The sequence below is a fragment of the Sphaerodactylus townsendi genome, linkage group LG02 (assembly GCF_021028975.2).
Source record: "Sphaerodactylus townsendi isolate TG3544 linkage group LG02, MPM_Stown_v2.3, whole genome shotgun sequence".
Lineage (NCBI taxonomy): Eukaryota > Metazoa > Chordata > Lepidosauria > Squamata > Sphaerodactylidae > Sphaerodactylus > Sphaerodactylus townsendi.
This window is the reverse complement of record NC_059426.1, coordinates 152,036,466-152,061,216: the sequence shown is the minus strand read 5'-3', so window position 1 is coordinate 152,061,216 and position 24,751 is coordinate 152,036,466. Positions and strand designations below refer to the sequence as shown.

General features: G+C 41.1%; 2 protein-coding genes across 2 annotated transcripts in view; one reads left to right on the top strand and one right to left on the bottom strand.

The window, feature by feature from the left end:
• Positions 1–9,744, bottom strand: part of TDP1 (tyrosyl-DNA phosphodiesterase 1) — a 40,466-nt gene extending 30,722 nt beyond the window's left edge. The window contains exons 1-5 of the mRNA XM_048485347.1: positions 8,714–9,744; positions 7,612–7,655; positions 6,816–6,871; positions 4,488–4,584; positions 2,332–2,366 (exon numbers count right to left, since the gene is read on the bottom strand). Of these exons, the coding sequence (XP_048341304.1) occupies positions 2,332–2,366; positions 4,488–4,584; positions 6,816–6,871; positions 7,612–7,655; positions 8,714–9,248 (767 nt within the window). The 5' untranslated portion in view covers positions 9,249–9,744. The remainder of the gene's footprint in view (positions 1–2,331; positions 2,367–4,487; positions 4,585–6,815; positions 6,872–7,611; positions 7,656–8,713) is intronic.
• A 69-nt stretch (positions 9,745–9,813) lies between these two features.
• The window catches only part of EFCAB11 (EF-hand calcium binding domain 11), a 68,848-nt gene continuing 53,910 nt past the window's right edge, over positions 9,814–24,751 (top strand). Inside the window, exons 1-3 of the mRNA XM_048485348.1 lie at positions 9,814–10,084; positions 18,744–18,839; positions 21,646–21,691. Of these exons, the coding sequence (XP_048341305.1) occupies positions 10,007–10,084; positions 18,744–18,839; positions 21,646–21,691 (220 nt within the window). The 5' untranslated portion in view covers positions 9,814–10,006. The remainder of the gene's footprint in view (positions 10,085–18,743; positions 18,840–21,645; positions 21,692–24,751) is intronic.

Genomic DNA, 24,751 nt, shown 5'->3' with positions numbered 1-24,751 from the left:
TTGTGACCATAAAAAAAAAATAGAATTCGTTTCAACTAAGAGACACAAAATCACAAGTAGTTTGATCCTAACTCCATACCCACCCAGTGGTTGTCAGATATGTATCTCAAATAGCACCACAAGCAGATGAAAAAGTAAGGGAATAGTCTAATTAGCTGGGGACATGGAACAGTTTAGCTACAAAAAAAAATCCAGATAGCAGCTCATAATTCCAGAGTAGCAGCTCATAAGATATAGAAAAAGGAAAGAGAAGTTACCCCATAGCCCCCTGCCATGCTTAACTTTAGCAGCAAATAAAATACAACTTCACTTGCATCTTAAATACCAACAAAAATTACTCTTGATTGGACATCATTTTAAATTAGCCTCTGTTGTTATTGCTCCTTCAATTGTCTGCATATGATGAACTAAACATTCTGCAGTCTTCAAGGAGCCACTGGACTTCTGCTTTATTGTACAAGAAGCGGAGGTCTCAGACGTGCCTAGTTAACTCTAACCCTGCAGCTGCTCAAACGCTCAAAAGGTTTGACACCTGATTTTTCAACATTTGATCTGGCAATTCATCAATCTGTTCATTGGTATTTGGCAATTTTTTTCACAGCAGTACAGCACAACACTGCCAAACTGAGTTCTGCTACATCCCTATCCTTGCTGCAGAATGGCTCCACTAAGTAGCCGTTTAACTAGAGTAGGGTCCTCAAAATTTTTGAGTCGGCAATCGTTTCATCCTGACACACGCTAGGCGCAACCACAACACGGCTATTACAGAAGGCAAAGCCAATCACAAAAGGTCAGAGTTCTTTTTAAAAAAATGTGTGCAGTTAATCAGACCTCCAGTGGCCAATCAGAAGCCCTGCTGGGCAAAAAAACCCCCCACTGGTCCCACCAGCTTTCCGGGTATTTATGGTACCAGGAAAGATGCCAGAGACACCACAGCACCTGCAGGTACTATGCTGGGGATTTTTAAATGAGACATTTATTCCTAAGTCCTGAAATAAGTAATCAATAAATGCTGTGGTGCTGTGTGGTTTCCGGGCTGTATGGCCGTGTTCTAGCGGCATTCTCTCCTGACGTTTTGCCTGCATCTGTGGCTGGCATCTTCAGAGGATCTAGAGCAGGGGTAGGGAACCTGCGGCTCTCCAGATGTTCAGGAACTACAATTCCCATCAGCCTCTGTCAGCATGGCCAATTGGCCATGCTGGTAGGGGCTGATGGGAATTGTAGTTCCTGAACATCTGGAAAACCGCCAGGACCCTGATCTAAACGTAAACATACAGCTTTCGAGCTCACACAGCTGCCCCGGTGATTCGACTGTGAAAGCTAACCCGACCAATACAATAAATGATGGGTTTCAATAAAATCCTACCCTTCAGTGTTCATCTAAGCAGCAACACCAATTAGTCTGAATCAATTAGTGTGCATAGTTTTTCAGAAAATACATGCAATCTGGTTTGGCAGGAAATTATAGCTGCCCCATGCAAACCAAACAGATCTAGTGATCCGCTCACATCTGATCACCACCTTTGAGATGGTCAGTTCAACAGTCACATGTGTTTGCAGCAAAACTTACATTCCTGATTAGCTCTTCTCATAGCCATTTCTGTAAGCTAGACATCGTATTATTTTAGACAGCTCTGATACATAGATATGTATAATATTTAAGCTCTTATTCACCACAGCACTACTTAATTGATCAGCTATGGCTTGTTCTACAGATTGCCAAACTTCCCCAAGAGCACTTTGTAATTACACAGCGCAAAAAAAATCTGCAAAATCTAGAGTTTCATAGATACTTGCACACTCCCTTTAAGAGTTTCATGTTTAATTTTAAATTGTATCAAGGTACACACACCGCTTCCCCCCCTCCCCCAACTATTAGTTATATCATCAGATTGCATGGATGACAACATATTATGCAGAATGGAAGCAGGGACACTCGGCAAAGTGGGCGATCTGGAAAAATGAGAACTGCAAAGTTACCCAGTGCCCTAAACAGAGCGCTGTTTAGCACATTTATTCTAACTTAACAGTTGGTAAATGCTATTCTAATACTGAATTGACATGAACATCCAGAGCAGCAGCTTATAAGATATAGAAAAAGGAAAGAGAAGTTACCTCCTCCCCCCACCCCCCGCCGCCAATTCTCTACTGCATAAAGAAACGCAGTGTGCAGAGGCCTCTCTAGATCCCAGACTATAATAAGAAACCAAGGCAGCCTTTGTACAGATCAGCCCAAATTCTGACATTATTATATGATGAAACAATCATATTTATTGTCAGAACTGTTTTAGTGTTGTCATATTTATTGTCAAAACTGCTATAGTTACTTACGTGTGGTGGGTTCCAAAGGCAATATCCAACTTAGCCTAAAATGAGAACAGAATTCTTAAAAGGTGTTTTTTCCAAAACAGCAGATCTCATTATTATACTATTTTTAAAGAAAGCTACTTTGTTTTGGTTTACTGCTCCCTGGTGGCCTTAACACAAATTGCACAACAGTCCTTTCACCTAATAATTCTGTACCTCTTCAAACTCTCAAAATTACTCTCTCTGTCAGTGGTTCTCAACCTTCCTAATGCTGCGACCCTTAAATACAGTTCCTCATGTTGTGGTGATCCCCAACCATTACATTTATCCATTTTACACTGATGCAGAGAGTCTTAGGCAACTCCTGTGAAAGGGTCATTCGACCCCCAAAGGGGTCGCGACCCACAAGTTGAGAACCGCTGCTGTACATTATCCAGGGCAGGAACATCACCCAGATGGCAGTTTGGGATACCAAATGGTTAGAGGGCAGCACATGGGAATGAACCAACGGGATTGGCCTCCAAGACCTGTACTACAGATGCAAAATACCTTTGCTGCACCCCACCTTGAAGCTGGCAAGGATCACATGGGAGGATGGGTGTACCCTGCTGCTGCTAACAGGTTCAAAACAGATGGCAGAACATCTCTGCAGCCCATCTTGAATTTTTATTTTGCGCGGGGGGCGGGTATCATCCTGCTGTCACCCATGTCCAAGCTGGGATATCGGGCAGCCTACCTTGGAGCTAGCACATGGCTCAGCATGTGATTGACTCCAGGAACACTGGCAATGGATTTCCAAAGCAACCATTTTATAGGTCAAAAAATATTGTAATAGAAAATGAGAGTGAAGTAGAAAGGCACTCCTGTCAGGTGCAACAGGTGAAGTGAGGGCGGATCCTTCCCTGTTCCATTTTTTTGCTGCTTGCTAAAAGAAGAGTTGTGCTTATGCTGTACATGCAACGATCCAGTCTGCACATCAGCTGATGTATGCCTGTACTTATATATAGGTACAGGGCTTATATTAAGAAATATAACTGTGTGAATGCCTGGTATCCACCCATGAGAAACCCGCATGTCTATTTATTATTTGATATATTTGCCACCCATCCCCATGGTAGGCTCAGGGCAGCTTACAAAAAAGTTTAAAATCTGTTTCAATTTTCAACAGTGCCTTAAAGTTTCCCAACTAAGAGGAATGAAATAAAATAAGAAAAAAGTGGTTTTGGTGGGTTTTCCGGACTGTCTGGCCGTGGTCTGGTGGATCTTGTTCCTAACGTTTCGCCTGCATCTGTGGCTGGCATCTTCAGAGGTGTATCACAGAGGGAAGTCTGTGACACAGATGCAGGCGAAACGTTAGGAACAAGATCCACCAGACCACAGCCACACAGCCCGGAAAACCCACCAGAACCAGTTGAATCCGGCCGTGAAAGCCTTCGACAATACAAAAGAAAAAAGGATAGGGACAAGGAGGCCAAATATAGTGGAAAACTGCCATTGCTGTCCTTAATCATAGGCTGGTGGAATAACTATCTTACAGGCCCTGTGGAACTGCGATAAGTACAGCAGGGCCTGGGTCTCATTCAACAGGCCAGGGTCGAAGCCGAAAATGCCCTGGTCTTAGTCAAGGACCGCTGGATAACCTTTGGGGCAGGGATCACCAGCAAGTTTGATATTCATGGAGTGAAGTGCTCTCCTGAGGGTGTCTTTGGAGAGGTTACCAGCTGATCTTAGCAGGCTTCTGGCTGTAATACCACCTCCAAACATGTTCTCCGTAAATGTTTTAAAAAGAATGTTAGAATATTTATTTTACTGATAACATTAACCATCTAAAAAAAATTAAATAAATGTGAACCAGGGAATAGTGAGAACATTTAACATTTCCCAATCAGCCTTGAGGTGGAAAACATCTAAAAGATCCCTGTAACAGCAATTATTATCAGGGTCTTTTAAAGAAAAGGTAATAAATTAAAGGAACAACATTCACAATGTCAAGACTTTTTTACAGCAACATTCGCTCAACATAGTAAACAAAAAGTTTTGTATACAGTGAATACAGATACAAGTCAAATACTAGTTAAGTAGTTCAAGGAGAATACCAGGTTCTGTACATGATACTATCGGCAGGTTGCAGCACAGAATACCTTACTTTTGATAATAAAGAAATGACAAAAGTATATTACCTGGCAGAAGCTAACATTTTTATAGGGCTTAGCTTGTTCATACAGATCAGCCTTGGATTCTCGTTTTTCCCCATGGACTATTAGCAAAGGTTTGTCCCTTAAAGTAAAAGAAAATTTTATTGAAAGATTCATGGTGAATAAAGCCTTTTCCAGGTGTTCTAAGTATACATGCACAAAGAGAGGGAAATTGCTGCAACCAACTCCATCACTATTCTATGGGCATTAATTGGAATGTATGTATCAAGTCTACAAATGTTCAAGCTTACTTGTGTAGAACTTCCACTAAATGGTTAATATCCTTTATCAAGGAAGGGCTTGCAGGCAAGAAGGTACCTGTAGGAAAGGATGCATTACACAGCAACCCAAGTGAAAGATTTCTAGTTATGGCTCTTTCCGCACATGCAGAATAATGCACTTTCAAACTGCTTTCAGTGCTCTTTAAAACTGTGCGGAATAGCAAAATCCACTTGCAAACAGTGGTGAAAGTGGTTTGAAAATGCATTATTTTGCGTGTGCGGAAGGGGCCTATGTCTGCAAGACCAACATTTTGTAGAGCAAGGGTCACCAGTATTTTTGAGCCTGCAGATTTGCAGAGTTTTGACATAAGGTGGTAGGTGCAACAAAAAAAAGGGACCACTTCAGAACACAGCCACAGCCACAAATATCATGGGGTCAAGTTATGCATAACTTTAATAGTAATGTTTCAGAAAGAAAATCTGTTTAACAGGATGCCTTTCTGAATGAAGGTATTGTTTAAAAATATTTTCTTGCATACGCACTTTACCTTTCAGTCTGGCAAAGAAGACCCTTGAGCTGTGATAAAACCTACTACCAAAAAGTAAAGTTTTTTAAATCTGCAAAGCCATTCAGGTTTTTCCAAAAATATTTGGTAGGTGCCAGGAAAGGTGTTGGTGGGTGCCATGCCATGCATGGGAGCCACTGTAGAACAATATACCTGAAGCTTCAAGATATTCAAATAAGCAGCAAACACAATATATTAATCACAAACAATCTTGCTGGCATGGGGGTATGCACATGCCACCAAGTCACAGATGACTTATGGCCACCCCATAGGTTTTTCAAGGCAAGAGCTGTTCGGAGGTGGTTCACCACGGTCTGCTCTAAGTGGGCTAAGAGAGTTCTGAGAGAATTGTGACTGGCACTGGCCCAAGGTCACCCAGCAGATCTCATGTGGAGAACTGAACCCAGTTTTCCAGATCAGAGTTCACTGGTTTTAACCACTATACATGCTGGCTCTCACAAACAACATTAATCACATTTAAACAACAAATATATCCTGGGAATACACATTTTATTTATTGATTGATTGATTTGATTTTATAGGCCGTCTCATCCCCGAAGGGCTCTAGGCTTTTGAATGAGCTTTTGAAGGGCTTCTGAATGAGCAAAAAGCAATTTACTTATGCCAAAAGAGAAAATATTACCTGGAGTGTTTTGTAATAGCTCCTCACTCTCTCAACAGCTAAATTTAATGTCATGCCATCTGCCTTGTTAAATGACAGGTTTAATAATATCAAAAAATCTAAGAGGCTATGCTGTTGTAATTCCAATCAAGTTGAAACACTGGATCACCAGTAATTACACAGTACTAGATTTGCCAAAATTAGATCCAAGTATGTTAATTTATCTTCTCTTTTTCAATCCAAGTTAACAGATTTGTTCAGATTTGGAATATGATGTGGGTTAGACTGTTGAATCGTGATTGCTTATATTGCTGGGATTGTTTTAATTGCAATTTATTTATGTGATTTTACGACTGTATTCTGAACACATGTTAGCCACCCTGTGCCTGGCTGGGGAGAGCAGGGTATTAAATCCAATGAAGAAGAAGATGAAGAAGGGAGAAGAATCAAAATTATGGTACACAAATAGCCTCAATAAATATTGCTGTTAAGAATCAGCCAAAAAAAAAAAGAAAAAAGAAATGGTCAAGATAAGAAGGGGCACTAAGCACAGATCACAAAACTCTTTCATAAGAACTGCATCAATTACAAACACTATAATTTTAAACACAATACATGGATGATAAGCCCCACATAAGATAGTGATGCTTAGCATTACTCCGTGGCAAAATGGTATCAAGCAATAACCTTTAACTGTTAACTGAAAAGCCTTTTGCAGTGCTCATTGATGATAATAGCACTAGCTAATGAAAGGTAGCCTGTAAAGCAAGTATACTGATATCATTAAATGCACAATTACAAGCTGGAAAGTATGCTGTAAACAAAGGAGGAATTTAGTCAGTTTATACTCAGAAAAAGGAACGCACAAGGATAGAAAGAGGGAACTACTCTCATAGCAAATTACCTGAATTCCTTTGGGTACTGTCTGATAAGCCATTCCACATCTATACAATAGTTAAACTTGGCCACATAAAGAAAAAGAAACATTGGTTAGAAAGGGAACAATGTCTATAAAGTGGTAGTTTCTTATTAGTGATGGTATATATAACCTCTTAAGATTTTTACCCATCATGAATCTATTGTTGAAGAATGTACAGATGGATTGGAAAACACTGTCAAGTCCCAGCCCATGGGCTTCTCAAGGCAAGAGATGAACAGAGATGGCTTTGTCTTTGACTGCCCCTAAGTAGCAAAACTTAGAGTGGTCTCCCATCTAACTATTAACCTGGGCCAATCCAGAGTAACTTTTGAGAGACAATCTATTTCCTAACTCATTGCCACACATACATAAAACGTGAAGACAAAATAACCCCCCCCCCAAAAAAAAATTCTCAAAGGACAGTTTAAAAATCATTATGACAACTAAAATATCTTTAATACAATTAAATAGTAGTTAGAACCTAAGTATCATACCTTATAATGCCTTCACACCCTCCAATATAATTTCAGAATAAGAATGCAGAAACATTGGTTAAATTTCATATTTTTGAAAAATGTGGGGCTTTATCAATAAACAAATCTGTCACAAAAACCCTATATATGTGTGTGCGCACAAGTGCAAACAATAGCATGACAAACTATCCTGGGAAAACTGTTCCAACTACTTACTGGAACTACAGGCAATCTCAATGAGTGATATAGTACTATGTTTTAAAAAAGGAATGACTTTTTAATAATAGAAGTAAGAAAACACAGCCTACCTGAGCAGATGACACAAGGGTTCCAAAAAGCTGAGACAAAATGTCTGTAATAAGTTAGAAACATTGGATTGGAGTATTATTGAAATAAACACCAAACAATAATTTGCTTCTCAGCTGAGTCCATTCCCAAGTTTAACCATCAGACACCAAGTTATAATAAACAAGAGTAGATAAATAGAATTATGTACATGGCATGCATGATGTAATCTATGCTTTTAATAATAGAAGTAAGAAATAGCTAACAAATTGTCTGTTTTCTTACACCACATATAATATTTATTGTTATCTGCACAAATACATCTGCTAGGATATCATTCAGTATCAGCGTTGTTACTGTGTTTCCCCGAATATAAGACAGTGTCTTATATTAATTTTTGCTCCCAAAGATGTGCTATGTCTTATTTTCAGGGGATGTCTTATTTTTCCTGTGTTCTGTTCGTCGGGCATGCTTCCAAACAAAAACTTTGCTATGTCTTACTTTCGGGGGATGCCTTATATTTCGCACTTCAGCAAAACCTCTACTATGTCTTATTTTTCCGGGATATCTTATATTAGGGGAAACAGGGTATCAATATATTCAAAATCTATACTTTGTCTCTTTATAATTTGAGGTGATTAACAAGTCGTCCCAGATTAAAATAGCTTTTCAGTTATAGCATAGCACATAAGCAAGATAAATGCCACCAGTTTCTTATAAAGCATATATTAAAAGTGACATCACTAGAACAAACTAGACATCACTAGAAATGCAAAAGAACAGACCCTGCACTGCTCTTTAAGAAAAAGCAAGGAGTTGATCCTACAGATCTATCTAGTATTCTTATCCTGTCCTTCCAGCAAGGTGCTCAGAGTGGCACACATAGTTCTCCTTTCACATTTTATCCTCTCCCAAATGTGGTGTGGTAGGTTAGGCAGAAAGAGTAAGACTAGCCCAGGTTATCTAGTGAGATTCACCACAGTGTGGGGATCTAATCTCTCTCTCAGCTTAGTCCAACACTCTATCCATGGCAATACATTAATTTCAGACATCAATTCCAAAGAACTGGCACTACAATAAACAAAAGGCTGAAACCAAACTCTTGTGATGTGGGTTCATTATTACCTTTTATATGCAAGGCTCCAGCATTGTATTTGGACTTGATTCCTCGTACTTTGGTGAGGAAAAATCTAAAAGGATTCCCTCCATCCAACAGATCCCAAGTGTCCTGCACTTCATTTGGCGGCTCGGCAGATTTGTGGTTCAGTGGAAGTTCATCCTTTGCCAGGTCCTGAGGAGCACAATCCTCTTTCTGTCGGACGCTGGAGGCTACTGCATCGCTTTTCTTTACATCCTTGCCTTTGCAATCATCCTCTTCTTCACTACTCGAAAGGCACCAACCCGAACCTTCTTGAGAAAGTCTCTTTGGGGCCGGCGGTACCTCCGACAGGGAATTTTCATCCTGAAATTGCAGAGGGGAAGATTTCCTCTTGTGGGCTGCCTTCCTGGCTTCTGAACAAGAGTAACTCGGTTCGGTAACTTTGTCCCGACCAGCCCCTTGCAGCAAAGAGGTCGAGGGCTCCTCGCAACCGGCGTCCTCATCTACACTCTCATCGCTACTGGACACCGTCCATTTCCCATGCTCGCTTTCCTGGGACATGATGGGGCTAAGCGAGGGGAAGTATGTGGGAGAACTGAGGCGACCTTGGCTCCAGAGCTATTTCTCCACTTTTGCAGACTCTACCGCCTTACTTTTTCGGGTCCTCCGACTCCGAACCATTCAGGTAGAATCACATTATGCTAAATTAAACAGGCGTCCTTCGGAATAAAAAGAACCCGCAGCAATGCTTTTCTTTTCTAAGACTGCGCACTAGGCTGCACAACCGAGCAGGGAACTCTCTCTATAGGGGGCTGGAGAAGTATAATCACTTTCACCGCCTATATGAAAAAGCTTTGCAAAAGGAGGGGGCGTGTTCACAACGCACTCACTAAAAACGGGATTTCTTTCCTCTCCAGTCAAAGCAACCCAGCTCCCAAGCGCTTCTTCAATTAACAACAAGCAAGCCAAAATATCCTTATCCTCCACTAAACCTGCAAGCGAGACAAGGCAAGAAAAAACGCCCCCGGAACCTTCTTCACATTCCTAACGTTTCCCTTTTAATGGGAAAATTAATGAGAAAGGACAAGTCCATGGATACCAACTTCCGGTTCCGGGGAACGGTCACTTCATGACATTTCACACGTTATTCTGTGACTAGGATGGGAAGCTGTTTCCCGCCGAATGCAGCCAATGGGGTTTTTCGAGCTTCCGACCAATGAATGGCGGCGTCGCGGTTGCTAGGGGGAAGTTGATATGGGTGGTTTGGTTGCTATGGGAAGCTTCATGGTGGCTTCCTGTCTGGGGGCGATCCGGTGACCATGTGCGCGGTTGTCGTGCAAGAAGAGGAAAGCGTGGGGCGCCTTCGTGATGAGTATCGCAGGAAGCGATGGGTTAAGGTCGGTGAGGAGGAACATTTTCAGTGTCTCTCACCATAAAGCCAGGGGCATATTTATTTATTTTGGATTTATACCCCGCCCATTCCAGGGCAGCTTGCAATAGTTTTTTCACAGAATCACACACAGTCAGTTAAAACAGAATTGGCGTTTAAAATCCAATACTTATAATGGAGCACTATTTAAGAAATCTAGCCAAAAATCTATCCTATCCCCTACCTAGGCTAGTTAGTCTCTGTTTAACAGGAGGAGAAGGAGGCGTGCAGGTTGACCAGCTAGCATTGGTTTGGGCTAGTAGTCACTAGTGGCTACTGCCACCTTCGCTCCCAGGCCACATCCCTAATCCCAACCCCCAACACACGCATATGAACACACACCTCTTCATTGGCATTGGGTCTACTTCACATACAAAACAACTTCTAACTCTGTTAACACACCTATGTATTTCACAAATAAAAATAGCCTAGTAAAAGTTAACCAATTTATTGAGCTGTTTAGCAAAATGTTTGCATCTCACCCATTATGTCTTCAGTTTTAATGGGATGCATGTGCTTGGTGCAGGGATATCAGCTTCTCAACATCATACTCCAAGGCACTGAGAAGTCTTAAATCCCCACATTCAGTAATTTTCAGTAACCTCCTTCTATTGCCCTAAGTTTTCACCTTACTGCCCTAAAATTTTTCACCACTTCCTTTATGTTTAGTACCACCCACTTTAGGAATCCCTAGTTTAAGTGGGCTCAAGAGACTCAAGAATCAACAGCAAATGGTACCCGTGGCAAACAGTATTTATCCCTTCCCCAATCATCCCAGCTTTGCAAGGGGGAGCAGGATGCCTGTGAAGATGGGGAAACTGCAATCCCCTCCCATTTGCAAAGCTGGATCCCATTGGAGGAAGCAAAATGGGGGGGGGGGAGCCAGCAGGGTGCCTGTGAATGGGTAGAGTTCTCCCCATCTCCATAGGCATCCTTCCCACCAATTTGCAAAGCTGAATCCCAGCTTTTCAAAGAGGAAGAGCCAGGGAGGATGTGGCGTTTCCCCCATCGCCATAGCCCCCCTCCCATTTGCAAAGCTGAATCCTGTGTAACTTAGTTCTGAATGAGCGGCTGGTCCTGAATAGGACTGAGGGTGGCAACAAGGCCAGGGAGGGTGCCCCAAACTCCTTCCGGCTGCTTGCCTAGAACTGAGTTAAAGACAATTACAGGCTTTGTAGCAGGCTGTGGTGGGAGAGGGGAGTGGCGGCTAGTGTGCACTCAGGCAGCTAGCACCCAGAGTAAGAGCCCTGGCTTGCCCCAACCATATTATGCTCCTGCCTTAAAGCATGTGGATGCAGGCCATTGGGCATCAGCCAAGCAACAGTTAGATTGCCTGGAAAGAGGAAATAAATGTCCTTCTTCTGGAGAGGGGGCAATTTCAGTTTATGGCGCCAGAAAGACTTCACATAATTTTTTTCCAGTATGGACTTACATGAATTCTAGCCCCTTTATTATGCAGTAAATGGATCCTCACCTTATATATACCTCAGTAGGATTCTGGATAGACCTCCTGAGGACTGCTCAGTTAAGGTAGTTAGTGTGGGAATATATAACAAGCAGCAGCATCACGGTGCCATGAAACACAAAAAATATTGTCTGAAATGTGATTATGCAATTTCACAGATCACCAACAAAAATGCACAGCCTAGTTTATAACTTGATCTACACAGGACTACCCTTGAGACTGTTCAGCTGGTTCAGAATGCATCTGCTCAGGTCCTCACAGGAATACCATGGCGAGCCCACATACAACCAGTGCTCGTTAAGCCGCATTGGAGTACAAGATCAGGTTCAAGGTGTTGGTATTAACCCTTTGAAGCCCTAAATGGTCTGGGACAGTCATATCTGTGGGACCGCCCCTCCCAGTATACCGCTCAGAGAACACCACACTCAGCTAATAACAACCTACTGGAGTTCCCTGACCTGAAAGCTGTCCAGCTGTCTTTGACGAGGCCTTTTTGGCTCTGGTCCCCAGCATGGTGAAACACTCTGTCTAAGGAGACCAGGGCCTGTGAGACCTATCACACAGTTCTGCAGAGTTTATAAGATGGAGTTGTTCCACCAGAGCAGTGGTTGAGGGCAACAACAGTTATCCATCTAAGTTGGCCGCTCCTTTTTTACAGCCTTTTAAGTTCTTTTTGGATAGTTCTATATTTGTTATCAGCCCTACCCTTGTGGATACAAAGGGAAGGGTGCCATACTGTGAAAATTGTAGTTTTAAGTGTGTATGTTTTAATGGTATAATTTGAATTGTATGTGTACTATGTTCACCGCTCTGAGCCCCGCTCAGTGGGGAAGAGCAGTTTTAAAATATAATACAGTGGAACCTCGGTTTTCATTTCCTTCGGTTTTCATCGGTTTCGGTTTTCATCGATTTTTTCGGTGAAAATTTTGTCTCGGTTTTCATTGATTTGCCTCGGTTTTCATCGATTTGCAGTAAGTTGCAGGGATTTGTGGAGAAAAATCACCCGGTCAAAGCTGTTGCAGGCTGTGTCTGCAACTTGTTTAATGACAATGTCTTGCCCCATTTCAGACAAATCTTAAAGAGGCGTCAGAAACAGACCTCTTTGGACAGCTTTCTGTTGCGACATTGGTCCACTGGCTCTGAAGCTGGTCCTTATTCACCCAAAAATGTGGTTTTGGTATGTTTTTTTGGAGTGCCTAGAACGGATTAATTGGATTTACATTGATTCCTGTGGAAAAGTTTGCCTTGGTTTTCATGCGTTTCGGTTTTCATTGATTCTTTTTGGATGGATTACCAATGAAAACCGAGGTTCCACTGTAATAATAATAAAAGTTTTGATAATGTGTTTTAATGCATGTAATGGGTAAATGTGTGATTTCTTACCTATTTTGGGTGGGACTGCCCATCAAGAGAATAAAGTATATATTCTCCCAGCTGGATGTTTTAGAATAACAGAACTTAGACACCTTCCAGTTTGTGATTTTATTTGCGTGTTTGAAGGACTGGACCCAAGGCTGAGGTGAGTGGGAAGACCGGCAACATCTGTATTCTTGGGTTACATCTTTAGTACTGGTGCAATAAGTGAGTTAATTGTTCATGGAGAAACATAGTGATCCATGAATAATCCAGCACAACACATTGTGACTGAAATACCCTGGAATTGTTTGTTACAGAAACAGGCAGCATTATCCTTAAATTGCAACTAATGGATAGCATCCACACTGATACCACTAATTTCCGTTCTGAACTTTTGAAGAAGAGATTTATCTTCACAGTTGGTAAGGTACACACAATGGGGACCAACTGCAGTCAATACTGTGTTCTTTCAGATAGTCAGAAAGTCAATGAGATATAATTTGGATAGTCCAGAAAGTAAATCAACGGAGCAGGAAAGAGAAGGCAGATGTTATCTCTTCTACTCCTCTCCCCATTTATCCTTCATATAACTCAAACTGTAAATTTTCTGGGCATGTCATGTGTGTGCTTTGGGAAAAGATGAAGATTTATTAAAAATGCTAAGAGAAAACTGCCTGAATGAAAAAAAAAATGCATATAAGTTTTTATTGTGACAAAGCTGTTTGTGAAATTATGTTTACAAGAAATTATATCTACAAGAAACAGTGAAGGTACATCTGGTGACACAATCACATGTTCAGTTTTGCTATCACAATTCTAGCTTCAAAATCTTTTCTGTTGCTCTGTCATCTTTTATGATTGTTAGTTCAGCCTGTCAGTCTTCTACTGAGGCAGATAGTTGATCCGTCAAGTTCAGCAGTTTTTTACTCTGATTGGTAGAGGTTTTCTGGTAGGGTTTAACTGGAAGGGATTGAATCTGGAACCTTTTGCATGCAAAACAAATACTTTGCCACTAAGCCCATGCTGGTCACGCTGTGAGATGGGATGTGCCTTATTTATAAAGATCCAATTCAATGAGTAGATTTCATCCACAAAAATTTATAATGAAAATGTCTGGTAGTGTTTTATCTTATGGTTAGGAGTTAGAGAAAGCTATAATGAAGCCATATTAACAAACTTGCAAATTGTGTAGGAGTTTTTGTAAAGCATTACAAGGAGCTCATGTGCCTAGTTAACACATACCTGAAATCACTGAAAGTGTGATATTGTTATTATTATACTATTATAACACGCTCTACGTGGGGCTGCTCTTGATGACTGTCTGGAAGCTGGAACTGGTGCAGAACGCAGCAGCTCAGCTACTAGTGGATATCTCAGTACGTCATCATATAACAATTGTTCTGAGGGAACTTTGCTGGCTCCCTATTTCTTCTGAACCCAGTTCAAGGTGCTGGTGCTAACATGCAAAGCCCTACATGGCCTGAGCCCTACTTACCTGAAGGAACACCTTTTCTCATACAGAACTGACTAGGTGCTGACATCAGTGGTGGTAGGGCCCTCCTGGTGGCCCCATCACCTTCTGAAATCTGGGGGGGCTTCTTGGAGGGCCTTTTCTGTGGTGGCCCTGGTGCTCTGGAACACTCTCCCACCCAGAGATCTGCCAGGCTCCGAATCTCCAGCCGTTTAGGTGCCTGGCTAAGACCACCCTCTATACCAGGGCATACAGGTAAATACACCCATTTATTTTTGATACCTGCTCTCCTCTGTTTCAGTTCTCTTGGTTCAGCCCCAGCCCAAACCCTCAAATTGTTGGGGGGACTCTATGCAGATTTGATGATTGTGTATATTGTTAGAATGTGGATGGTTTTTAAGGAGATTTTAGGATGGTTTTATATGATGATATTTTATGGCGCTTTTATGATTGTATCGTGCCCATGAACTTTAGTGATGAATCGGTAATAAATGTACAATAAATAAATAAATTAAATATCCTGGAAGTTCCTTGAATATAATGCAGCTGCCTTATATTGAATAAGAATATTAAGTCATCTAGGCTAATATGTTGTATTCTGAGTGGCAGTAGTCCTGCAGAGTTCCTTATCTATCTTGGTCCAATGTAGAGTGCTTTAGCTGATACATAAGTGTTAAATTTTAATAACAGCAAATGAGCAGTGGTAATGTGGAAATTCAAAGCAGCATCAGGGGGTGTATAGGTGGGTGTATATGTGTGGAATGTAGAGATGTAAAACTTCAGGCAATGAGAATTCAGTTACAATGTAAATATTGTCATCAACGTATAAATGTTTTCCAAAACTTGGAAAATTGATGAAGGGTTACCTGTGCATTCCAAGATGGTATGTGTCTGCAGAACATTTGTTTTCAATTCTGGCCTCATCAATACTTTTTGGTAAGCAAGAATGACACTGGAGCATGTTAACGTGTGGTGGATCATAATCATAGGCAGATTCCACATGGGCCAAAAACAGCAGTGTGAAAACAGTGTAAACCCTTTTACACTGTTTTAAACCATTTTACACCATTTTCACTCCGCTGTTTTTGGCCCATGCGGAATCCGCCATAGAGTTGGAAGAGAGCACAAGGGCCATCAAGTGTAACCCCCTGCCATGCAGGAACACACAATCAAAGCACTCCTGACATATGTTCATCCAGCCTCCGTTTAAAAACCAACAAAGAAGGACACTCCACCACTCTCCAAGGCTGTGAATTCCAACGTCAAACAGCCCTGACAGTCAGAAAGTTCTTCCTAATGTTCAGGTGGAATCTCTTTTCCTACACCTTGAATCGATTACTCTGTGTCCTGGTTTCTGAGGCAAAAAAAAATAAGCTTACTCCCTCTATGACATGACATCCCTTCAAATATTTAAACATTGCTATCATGTCCCACTTAACCTTCACTTCTCCAGACTAAACATCCCCAGCTCCCTAAGGCTGTTTCCACACAGCCAGAGCAGCAGGGCTGCGTTGGCATGAACCATGCTGATGCAAGCCCTGGGGCCGTTTGCACACAGCCTCCACACAGCTGCGCAGCATCTCAAAACGCCTCCTTACCTCCTAGCTTCCGTCACTCTGTGGAGGCAAGGGGACGCGCCCTCATGGCCAGAGCAATGACTGCAGGGACGGAGGCCAGGAGGCGTGTACCCTGGCCTCCACAGAGTGACAAGCCAGGAGGAGGTAAGGAGGTGTTTGGGGCATGTATTTGCTGAAGCGGTGCAAAAACGCCACTTTTGAATCTCACTCAGGGAGTGAGGTTTTTCAAAAGCGGCGTCTTCCACTCGCTGCCGTGCAAACGGCAGCAGGTGAAAGGTGGTGTTTTCCCCACGCCTTTCACCTGCTGCCGTTCGCACGGCGGCGAGTGAAAGACGCCGCTTTTGAAAAACCTCACTCCCTGAGGGAGGTTCAAAAGTGGCGTTTTTGCGCCCCTTAGGCAGCACGATCATGGTGCTGCTGCAGTGTAGCAGCGCCTGCTGTGCAGACAGCGCCCCAGGGACAGTGTTTTTACCATCCCTAGGATGCTGTTATTGGGCTGTGTGGAAACAAACTAAGTCTCTCTTCATAGGGAATGGATTCCAGACCTTTTACCATTTTGGTTGCCATCCTCTGGACACATTCCAGCTTGTCAATATCATTAAATTGCAGTGCCCAGAACTGAACACAGTACTCTAGATGAGATCTGACCAATGCAGAGTAGAGTGGTACAATTACTTCCCTCAATCTAGACATTATACTCTTATTGATGCATCAGAGAATTGCATTGGCTTTCTTGGCAATATATCATGCTGCTGACTCATGTTCAGTTTGTGGTCTACTAAGACTCCCAGATCCCTTTCACATGTACTGATAAAATGTAAGAATATGTATATGGACTGGCTAAGGAGAATTTGTTGATGTTTTATCATTCACTTTTTTTTAAATGAAGGATTGCTTTTTTAAATGAAATTTGCACCGCTAGTGGAATGGACAGCTGGTATGGTGGACACTTTTGGGCTTTCTAATAGCCTTCTGCTCTCTTTAGGAAAATGTTACCAAACTCCAACAATGAAGTATGGGAATTTTTAAGCTAGGCATACATTAATAATGTTTACAAAGATACCTGTTCCCCTTTTAAAATGCAAAGTGTGGTTCTGAAATGTCCAGGTTATGGTAGTTTTTCTGGGCAGTTTGTTCTTCCAGATACAAAGTTGTTTTTATTTTGCAAATTCACTTTATACTGTGACTATATTACAGTTTTCAGTGATTATATACTACAGTTTTCAGTGATTATATACTACAGTTTTCAGTGATTTCTTAGAACTAGAAATCTCATTGGGAAATGTAAGAGAGTTCATGTATCTGAGATGTGAGAATTACTTCCTGCTCACCTACTGTGGAGGGGTTAACGTGTCTGCTGTATTTATAGATGATATTTAGTCATTAAAATTCCGGAAGCTGATCTTTTTTGTATATTTGTTTAAAAAGTCTAAAGTACTCCTGGTGTGTTTTCAGGACTTGATAATTTGTTCATGCATTTCATTAGCACTTTCTCCACAAAGGGTTTCTACTGAGGATAAGCAAGCAATCAGCCTTTCTTCATTTCTGTTTGCATTATTCATTTTTTATTTGATTTGATTTCGATACCTCTGCTCCCCTTAGTTCATAAGCATGTTCCTGCATGATGCTGTAGTCAATGCAAAGTCATGGAATAAGAGTGCTGTATGTGTGGGCAGAAAACTTGAATGAGAAATGTGGCTATTCAGTACACTTTTAGGGTTTTAAGGTTTCTTTTTCACATGCCTGAAAAATATATTAGAATATTTCTGTAGTCTTGTTTTGATCTAACTCAGAATTGCTTCTAACTGTTCTTTGAGATTATTTCAATGCTTGTTGAAAAAGTAGTTGTTGCTTGGGGAGGTGTCTCAGGATACTATAAAAGTAGTTGGTTAGTTCATGAGCTGTTTATTTTATTTATCTGACTGAAGAGACCCAAAGCAACTTTCAACAAAAGGGAGATACTCCTCAAAGACATTACAGGTGACAGTGATAGTCCTCCCCATTGTTCCCTCCTGGCTTTCCAGTTCTCTTCTACATACTAGATTGATGATACCTAACTATGGTTAGAGTTGCATATTGACAACCTAGAATCTGGCATAGCCTTTAAAACTCCTGATTCAGCTCATGAGATACAGAGCAGGAAGCATTAATAGTCTGGTCTGTTGGGTGATGGTAAAGAGCATATCTTTTCCAAAGAGGAAAGTCCAAATAGGAGGTGGCCCATCAGTACTGGGAAGGTGCATGGCTTCCATCCAGAGTTGGTACAGAGTGGTGGGGTCAGTTGACTACGCAGGACACAGTTAGTCAGTGGCTGCATACCTCCGTGGTGTTGACAACATTGCTTCACCTGCTCCCTTGTGTCTTGGGCCCTTCGTTGTAGTTTCACAGTGGCCATGCTTTCAAGGGCCACGCTTTCTCTTGGAATGGGCATCCTAGAAACCATAGCCATGGTTTAAACAAGATGAAAAGAGATTTTGCACAGATTAGCAACTCATTTAGATTAGCTTTTTAAACACACTAAAGAATCCTGCTCCATATCTGAACAAAGGAGCATAACAGTTCCACCTTGATACTCAAAGCATTGCTTATAGAAGCTTTAATGAAATAAATGGCTTTTAAATCTCTTGTCCTAACACTTTAAGGATCACAGATTTGTAATACATCATATCAGAGCTGGGCTGTGAATCCTTCTAAATGCACAGGATGATGTTAGACACTAATTTTTTTAAATTTCCATTAACTTTTCTATATACTTCAGGCATTTGAGGCATGTGATGAAGGCAACAAAGGATACCTAAGCAGAGAGGACTACAAGGTTGCAGTAGTGATGCTATTTGGCTATAAGCCCTCAAAGGTACAGTTTTTTTCTTTCACATATATGACACACTTGCTTTTTATTAAACATTCCATATAAGTCTTGATTTCACTGACATTAACCAGCATCAGTAGAATCTCAGGGGTAAATTTGCTCAAACCCATGCCAGTGTTGTATGAAGAACATTTCCGCTGCGTTGCCTGGTAAATTCCTGGCCTTAGGTAACTGCCACTAGGATAGCTAGGTGTCTCTTATTTTAGGGATGTCTTCTATGCCACTGCCTCCTGGCTCTATCACTTTGAAATATCATTTTATTTTTTTACTATAATGATGAAAAGGGAGAGAGGGCCTCATATTCTATTTTCCTCGTTTCTACTTCTTGAAGACAGATAAAACATACTCCAGTGGCTTCTTTATCATAGAATTTCAGACTGCCCAAGGGCAAGAGGCAAATTTTGCTGCTATCCCAGTAGTGTTCATAAGTGCTGTGTTGCCCTTTTTCCTCATAAAAGTGATTGGATATCATTTTGGTAACTTCTGTTTCTGGTATGGCAAAATTTTGCTCTGCCTCAGTAGTCTCTTCATTTGGAACTTATTTGTTCTACTGAAGTCAGCAAGGCGATTTGTCCTTCATTCCACTTTTCTTTTCACATCAAAACAGATTATGCTCAATTCGGTGCATAGCCATTTCAAAATATCCTTCCATTACAACAGCACAGTCCAGTAACTCACAGTAGTTGAACAAAACTTTTTGAGAAAAGTTTTCGCATATGGATAAAGAATAAAGTTGTTTACTGAAGAGAATTATATGTGTATAGTTTTCTTTTTAGTATGAAATTGCCAAAAAAAGTTCCAGGTTACTTCTTGCAACAGGATAAGTCTGATTTTGTGCAGTCTTCCATTGAATGAGCTTCTGGGTAAATATGCATTGGATCAGGCTAGAAGTCACTTTTCCTTCTAAAATTCCAACCAAATGCAGCTGTAAGAGTTTCAGATATATTTTGTTGTACATATCCAAATAATGCCTTTTGTTACCATGAGGTGTCACTGTTAACACTTTTCTTACAAATTTGGAATTGGAAAGTAAAAGCTGATTTGGTGATATTTTTTGGCTTTTCCACTACAAACTCTTTAAGTGTGTGTATCAAAACTAATTTCCTTCCAGAATTTTTGTATGTATTGTAACGGAATGAAAGGGTCTAGATTGAACAAGTTGCAGATTCCAGTCATTCCATGCGCCTTTTTAGAAATAAAATGATTGATGAGACTGTGCTTTTATTTTCAAGGTTACGGTTTAGGTTTTTGGAGAGCAATGTGTTAGACATACAATTTATAAAAATATATCGTAATATTAAAACTATAGAAGCTGTCATAGTGTTATGACTAATATGTGACCAGAAAAGCTACTTTTCTAATTTTGGATTCATTTTTTTGCAGTCTCAGAAAAAAAAATGTGCATGTAAAAGGGTGAATAGACTTTTAAGAAATTAAACTATGCAGTGATCTTTGTGCCACCTAGATGGTAATGACCAGTTCAGGAAAAAGAAAAGTGTAGACACAGTAGTTTGTGTAGTTGTGGATCACACCACATTGTGGATTGGGTTGTGTACATGCTAACATGTAGTCCATCAACAGCAGTGCAGTGAGAAATGATAACATTGCACTTAGGTGTGAATCCCGGTATATGCACCTGATCATGGATGATTTGTCAGGACTACGTTACTATCAATGGAACAAGCCTTAGCTTTTCCCTCTCATCTTAAAGGGCAGGCTGTCCCTTTGCAGAATCTCTTCTTCCTTGGTGGCCCTGTACACCCACGGAGCAATAGTATACCAATATGCGGCTGTCACCTGACCTAGGCTGCATGGTAGCCATGCTGCAAGGACATGACTCTCATCTGATGGAAAGTCAATTGCCCTGAACAGTAAAGCAGGATGTTATCCAGGAGTACTTTTGGGAACTGGCATAGAAGAGGCTCTCTTAGGCTGTTTCTGCACAGCTGAAAAACAGTACCCTAGGGACGGTAAAAACATCATCCCTGGGGCGCTGTTCGCACAGCTGGTGCTGCTGCATTGCAGCAGTGCTGTGCTTCCCCCCCCCCCCAAACCAGCGTGAAAATGCCGCTTTTGAAACTCGCTCCCTGGGCTTGCCTAGCAGTGAAGTCCAAAACAGAGTTATACCATTCTAAGTCTACTGAAGTCACTTACCGGTAGCTTAGAATGGTGTAACTCTGCTTAAGATTGCATGGTAAGACTTGCCTAGCGAGTTCATGGTAAGAATGAGAGCTGAACCAAAGACTGCCCAGTTCACAGTCTAGCTGCATGGCTGTCAATGATATGGTGATATTCACATTTCTTTATTTTAAAAACCTGGAGAAAATACTGTTTGCCTTTTCTCAGGCACCTCTTACATGCTCCAGCAGTGTTCTTTCTAAACAGCTGTGAAGAAATATTTTTGTTTCAAGATGCCTTTTGAAGTATTAAAGAATCATTGTTTGGGTTTGGATTCTTCGGAAACTGGTAAGCTTAAGTGCATTACTGATCTAGCCAATGTTAATGAAACTAGTAAGCTTAAGTGCGTTACTGATCTAGCCAATGTTAATGAATGTGTTTGTGACACCTGAGGCAAAACTACCCAAAATGGTTTTGCAGACTTTGCTTATGTACACATTTTGATTTAAAGGTGGTTCTTTATTTGCATGTTCTAATTACTTTGCAGATTCTGCTAATGTACAAAATAAAAAGTAAAAATGCAAATGTATTTGCGTTGGTTTATTTATTTATCAGATTTATATATATGATTTATTTCTATATTCTCTGATAGTGTCATTTTCCTTTATTTTAGATGGAAGCAGATTCTGTCATGGCCTCTGTGCAGCAAAACCAGTTAGGTACTATGGAAACTTTTATTTTCGATCTTTCTTTAGTAGTTCTAAAACCTAAAACTTGTAACAATAGAATGAGAAAGAAGGTGTTTTTTTTGTGATGACCTAGGGTTTAAGCAATCTTGAACTGAACTTGGAAAAACAGTATTGGTCATGTTAGTTACCAAACGCAGTAAAAGCCTAAGCTGATTGGCTTAGAGATATCCCTTTGTAGATATTGTGCTAAAAACTCATGAGCATCATGAATAGAGAGTTTCATCCATGGGAATCTAGTGATGGTCTCATTCGAGAAACTATTTTCCTCCTTTATTCTGTTAAGCAGCAGGAAGTAAAGAATTCCAACTGTAAGGCATAAAAGAATGGAGAAAGAGCAAGGAATATTTACTCCATCACAATAATAGTCCCACTTGAGCCTAAAATCCGGAATACCGAACTTGATTCAGCCGGTCTTTAGTTTCTGCTGATTTCCACTTCCAAGATGCAGCGTTCTGTACCACATCCTGAGCTGTTTCTGGCACTCCTTTGATCCTTGGAAGGAGCAACAGGAAGGAGGCAGAGGTGGGGAAGATCCATGATGCAAATTTCATTTTCTTTTCATTTAGTATATTTATAGGCTACCCTTCCTCTTGTGGGCTCAGGGTGACTTCCAAACTGTGTGTGTGTTCTGCTACTTGGTTCTATTTTAAGAAAAAATAATTTTAAAAAAACCAAAGCAGCTTACATCATTCTCTTCTCTTCCATTTATCATGAGAATATGCTGAGAATATATGACTAGTAGACCAAGGTCAACCAACAAGCTTCCATAACAGAGTGGGGATTCCCATCTGGGTCTCACTGATCCTAATCTGACTGTTGTAACCCCTATACCTTGCCAGCTGTCTGCATTCTCAATAGTCTCCTATAAGAAAGGCTCCTCACAACTAGAAGACTATTATAACCAGAAGGGCAGACTAAAAAATTTCCTCCGCCTTATTCTGCTGCAAGTATAGACCATGTCTACTGCTTTGCTTTTGAAATTAAATGAGGTGAGATCTCATGTCTGTGCCTATGCCCTGATGGACAATTTTGTATGACCTTGCTTGCATCTGAGACAGGGGAGTCTATGCCAGTCTCAGGGATGGCTCATTTTAGGATTCTCTAGAACTTTTATGAGGTACTAATCCAGCATCCCCCTGACATGAATGGCTAAGGTTAGCTCGATCTCAACAGATCTTGAAAAATAAGCAGGAGGCAGTCCTAGTTAGTACTTGAATAGTCACAAAGGAAGACTAGGGTTAATCACAAAGGAAGTCTTTTAAACACAAATAATCACAAAGGAAGTCTAGGGTTGCTATGTATAGGCAGGCAATAGCAAACCACCCTGCTGGTTTGCCATAACTTAGCTGTGACTTGACAGCAATCCAGCATCTCTTCACTAGCTAGAGATAACTCTGCTCCTGTGACTAGTCCAGAAATATTGTGACATCACACATCTGGATTCCAATGTCCTTCATTTGCCAGATTGGTCCTGAAAAGTGCCTTTGTTCCACTGCACTTGGAAAAATATATTAAATTGGTAAGTTCAGTCATAGTAGTAAGAATATATTAAATTGAGAAGTTTAGTCATAGTAGTGTGCTTTTAAAGAAATCTGTAAAGGTGAATGAATACCATAATACGTACATACACACATATACTTAACACTCTGCTCCTCCACCAAATATGTAATCAGCACAAGAGGCTTGTCTGTGTAACATTTCAACCCTGTTAACCCAGGTTGCATTCATATAACTAAAATACAGGCTGGTGAGCAGAAGAATGCAGCATTGCGTTGAACTTAATGAATGCATACTGGGAAATCTGTGTAGGTTGTGGCTTTTTATATCGGGGTCACTACATAATAGAAAGCCAGTGTGCATTAATAAAATTGGATGCTCAAGAATGCAAAGCGGCCTGTTTAGGCAGTCCCTGCTATTAAATAAATTGTACAGTATGGTTAGAACCTAATAATTTAAGCCAGCATGGTCTTTTTTGGTCCTAGCAACAGAAAATAGACATGTAAACAAAGAGTGGTTATTTTTAAATCAGAAAAGAAACCAATTCCTAGAATGGATTTGAATTCTCCAGCAGCACATTGCATTCCAAACTTCTGCCTGGGATCTAAAGAGCTCCAGCCAAGAACTTCACCATTTCTGGTGGCATTTTTTACCTATTTGTTTGAACTGCAGACTCCATGGCATGTCCTGATCAGCCTCAAGAGGGATGCCACTTGGCACAGGGGATGAGGGCTGCTTCCCCAGAAGCTCTGACTGAAAGTCCCATTGGTACGTGCAGAGCTAGATGTTCACCTTCATCTTTGTCTATGAAAAATATGCTCTGAGAATTAATTCTGTGGTTCCCTATTTAATGTAGAGAGCCTGCTCTTTGAACCAGGGCTGGTGGAATCGTAGAAACCTGGAGTGACCCCTGCTCCAGGCCCAGAAGAGGGAAAAAATCCCCTTCCGGGATCCCTGATCAGGTGGCCTGGAGGAAGATTGCTTCCTGACCCCAAAGTTGTGATTGGCATTACCCTGGGAATGTGACAAAGGGTCACGAGAGCCAAGCTCTGACGCAACACTTCCTGACCTCCCTTTCATAATCTGCCTAAATTCAAAGAATCAGCATTTCTGTCAGACTGCCATCTAGTCTCTGCTTAAAAAACACCAAAAAAGGAGAGCCTGCCACCTTCTAAAGAAACCCATTCCACTGAGCAATTGCTCTAATCAGGAAGTTCTTAATGTTTAGGCCCAAACGCTTTTGATTTAATTTCAACTAGTTAATTCTGCTCTGACCTTCTGAGGCAACAGAAAAGATCTCCACACCATCTTCTATATGACATCCCTTCAGTTACTTAAAGATCGTTATCGTATCACCTCTCAGTCATCTCCTTTCCAGGCTAAACATACCAACCTCCTTCAACCTTTCCTCATAGAACTTGGTCACCATCTTTGTTGCCCGCCTCTAGAGACATTCCAGCTTGCCTACATCATTCCTAAATTGTGGTGCCAAAAACTGAACACAGTACTCTTGATGAGGTCTAACCATAGCAG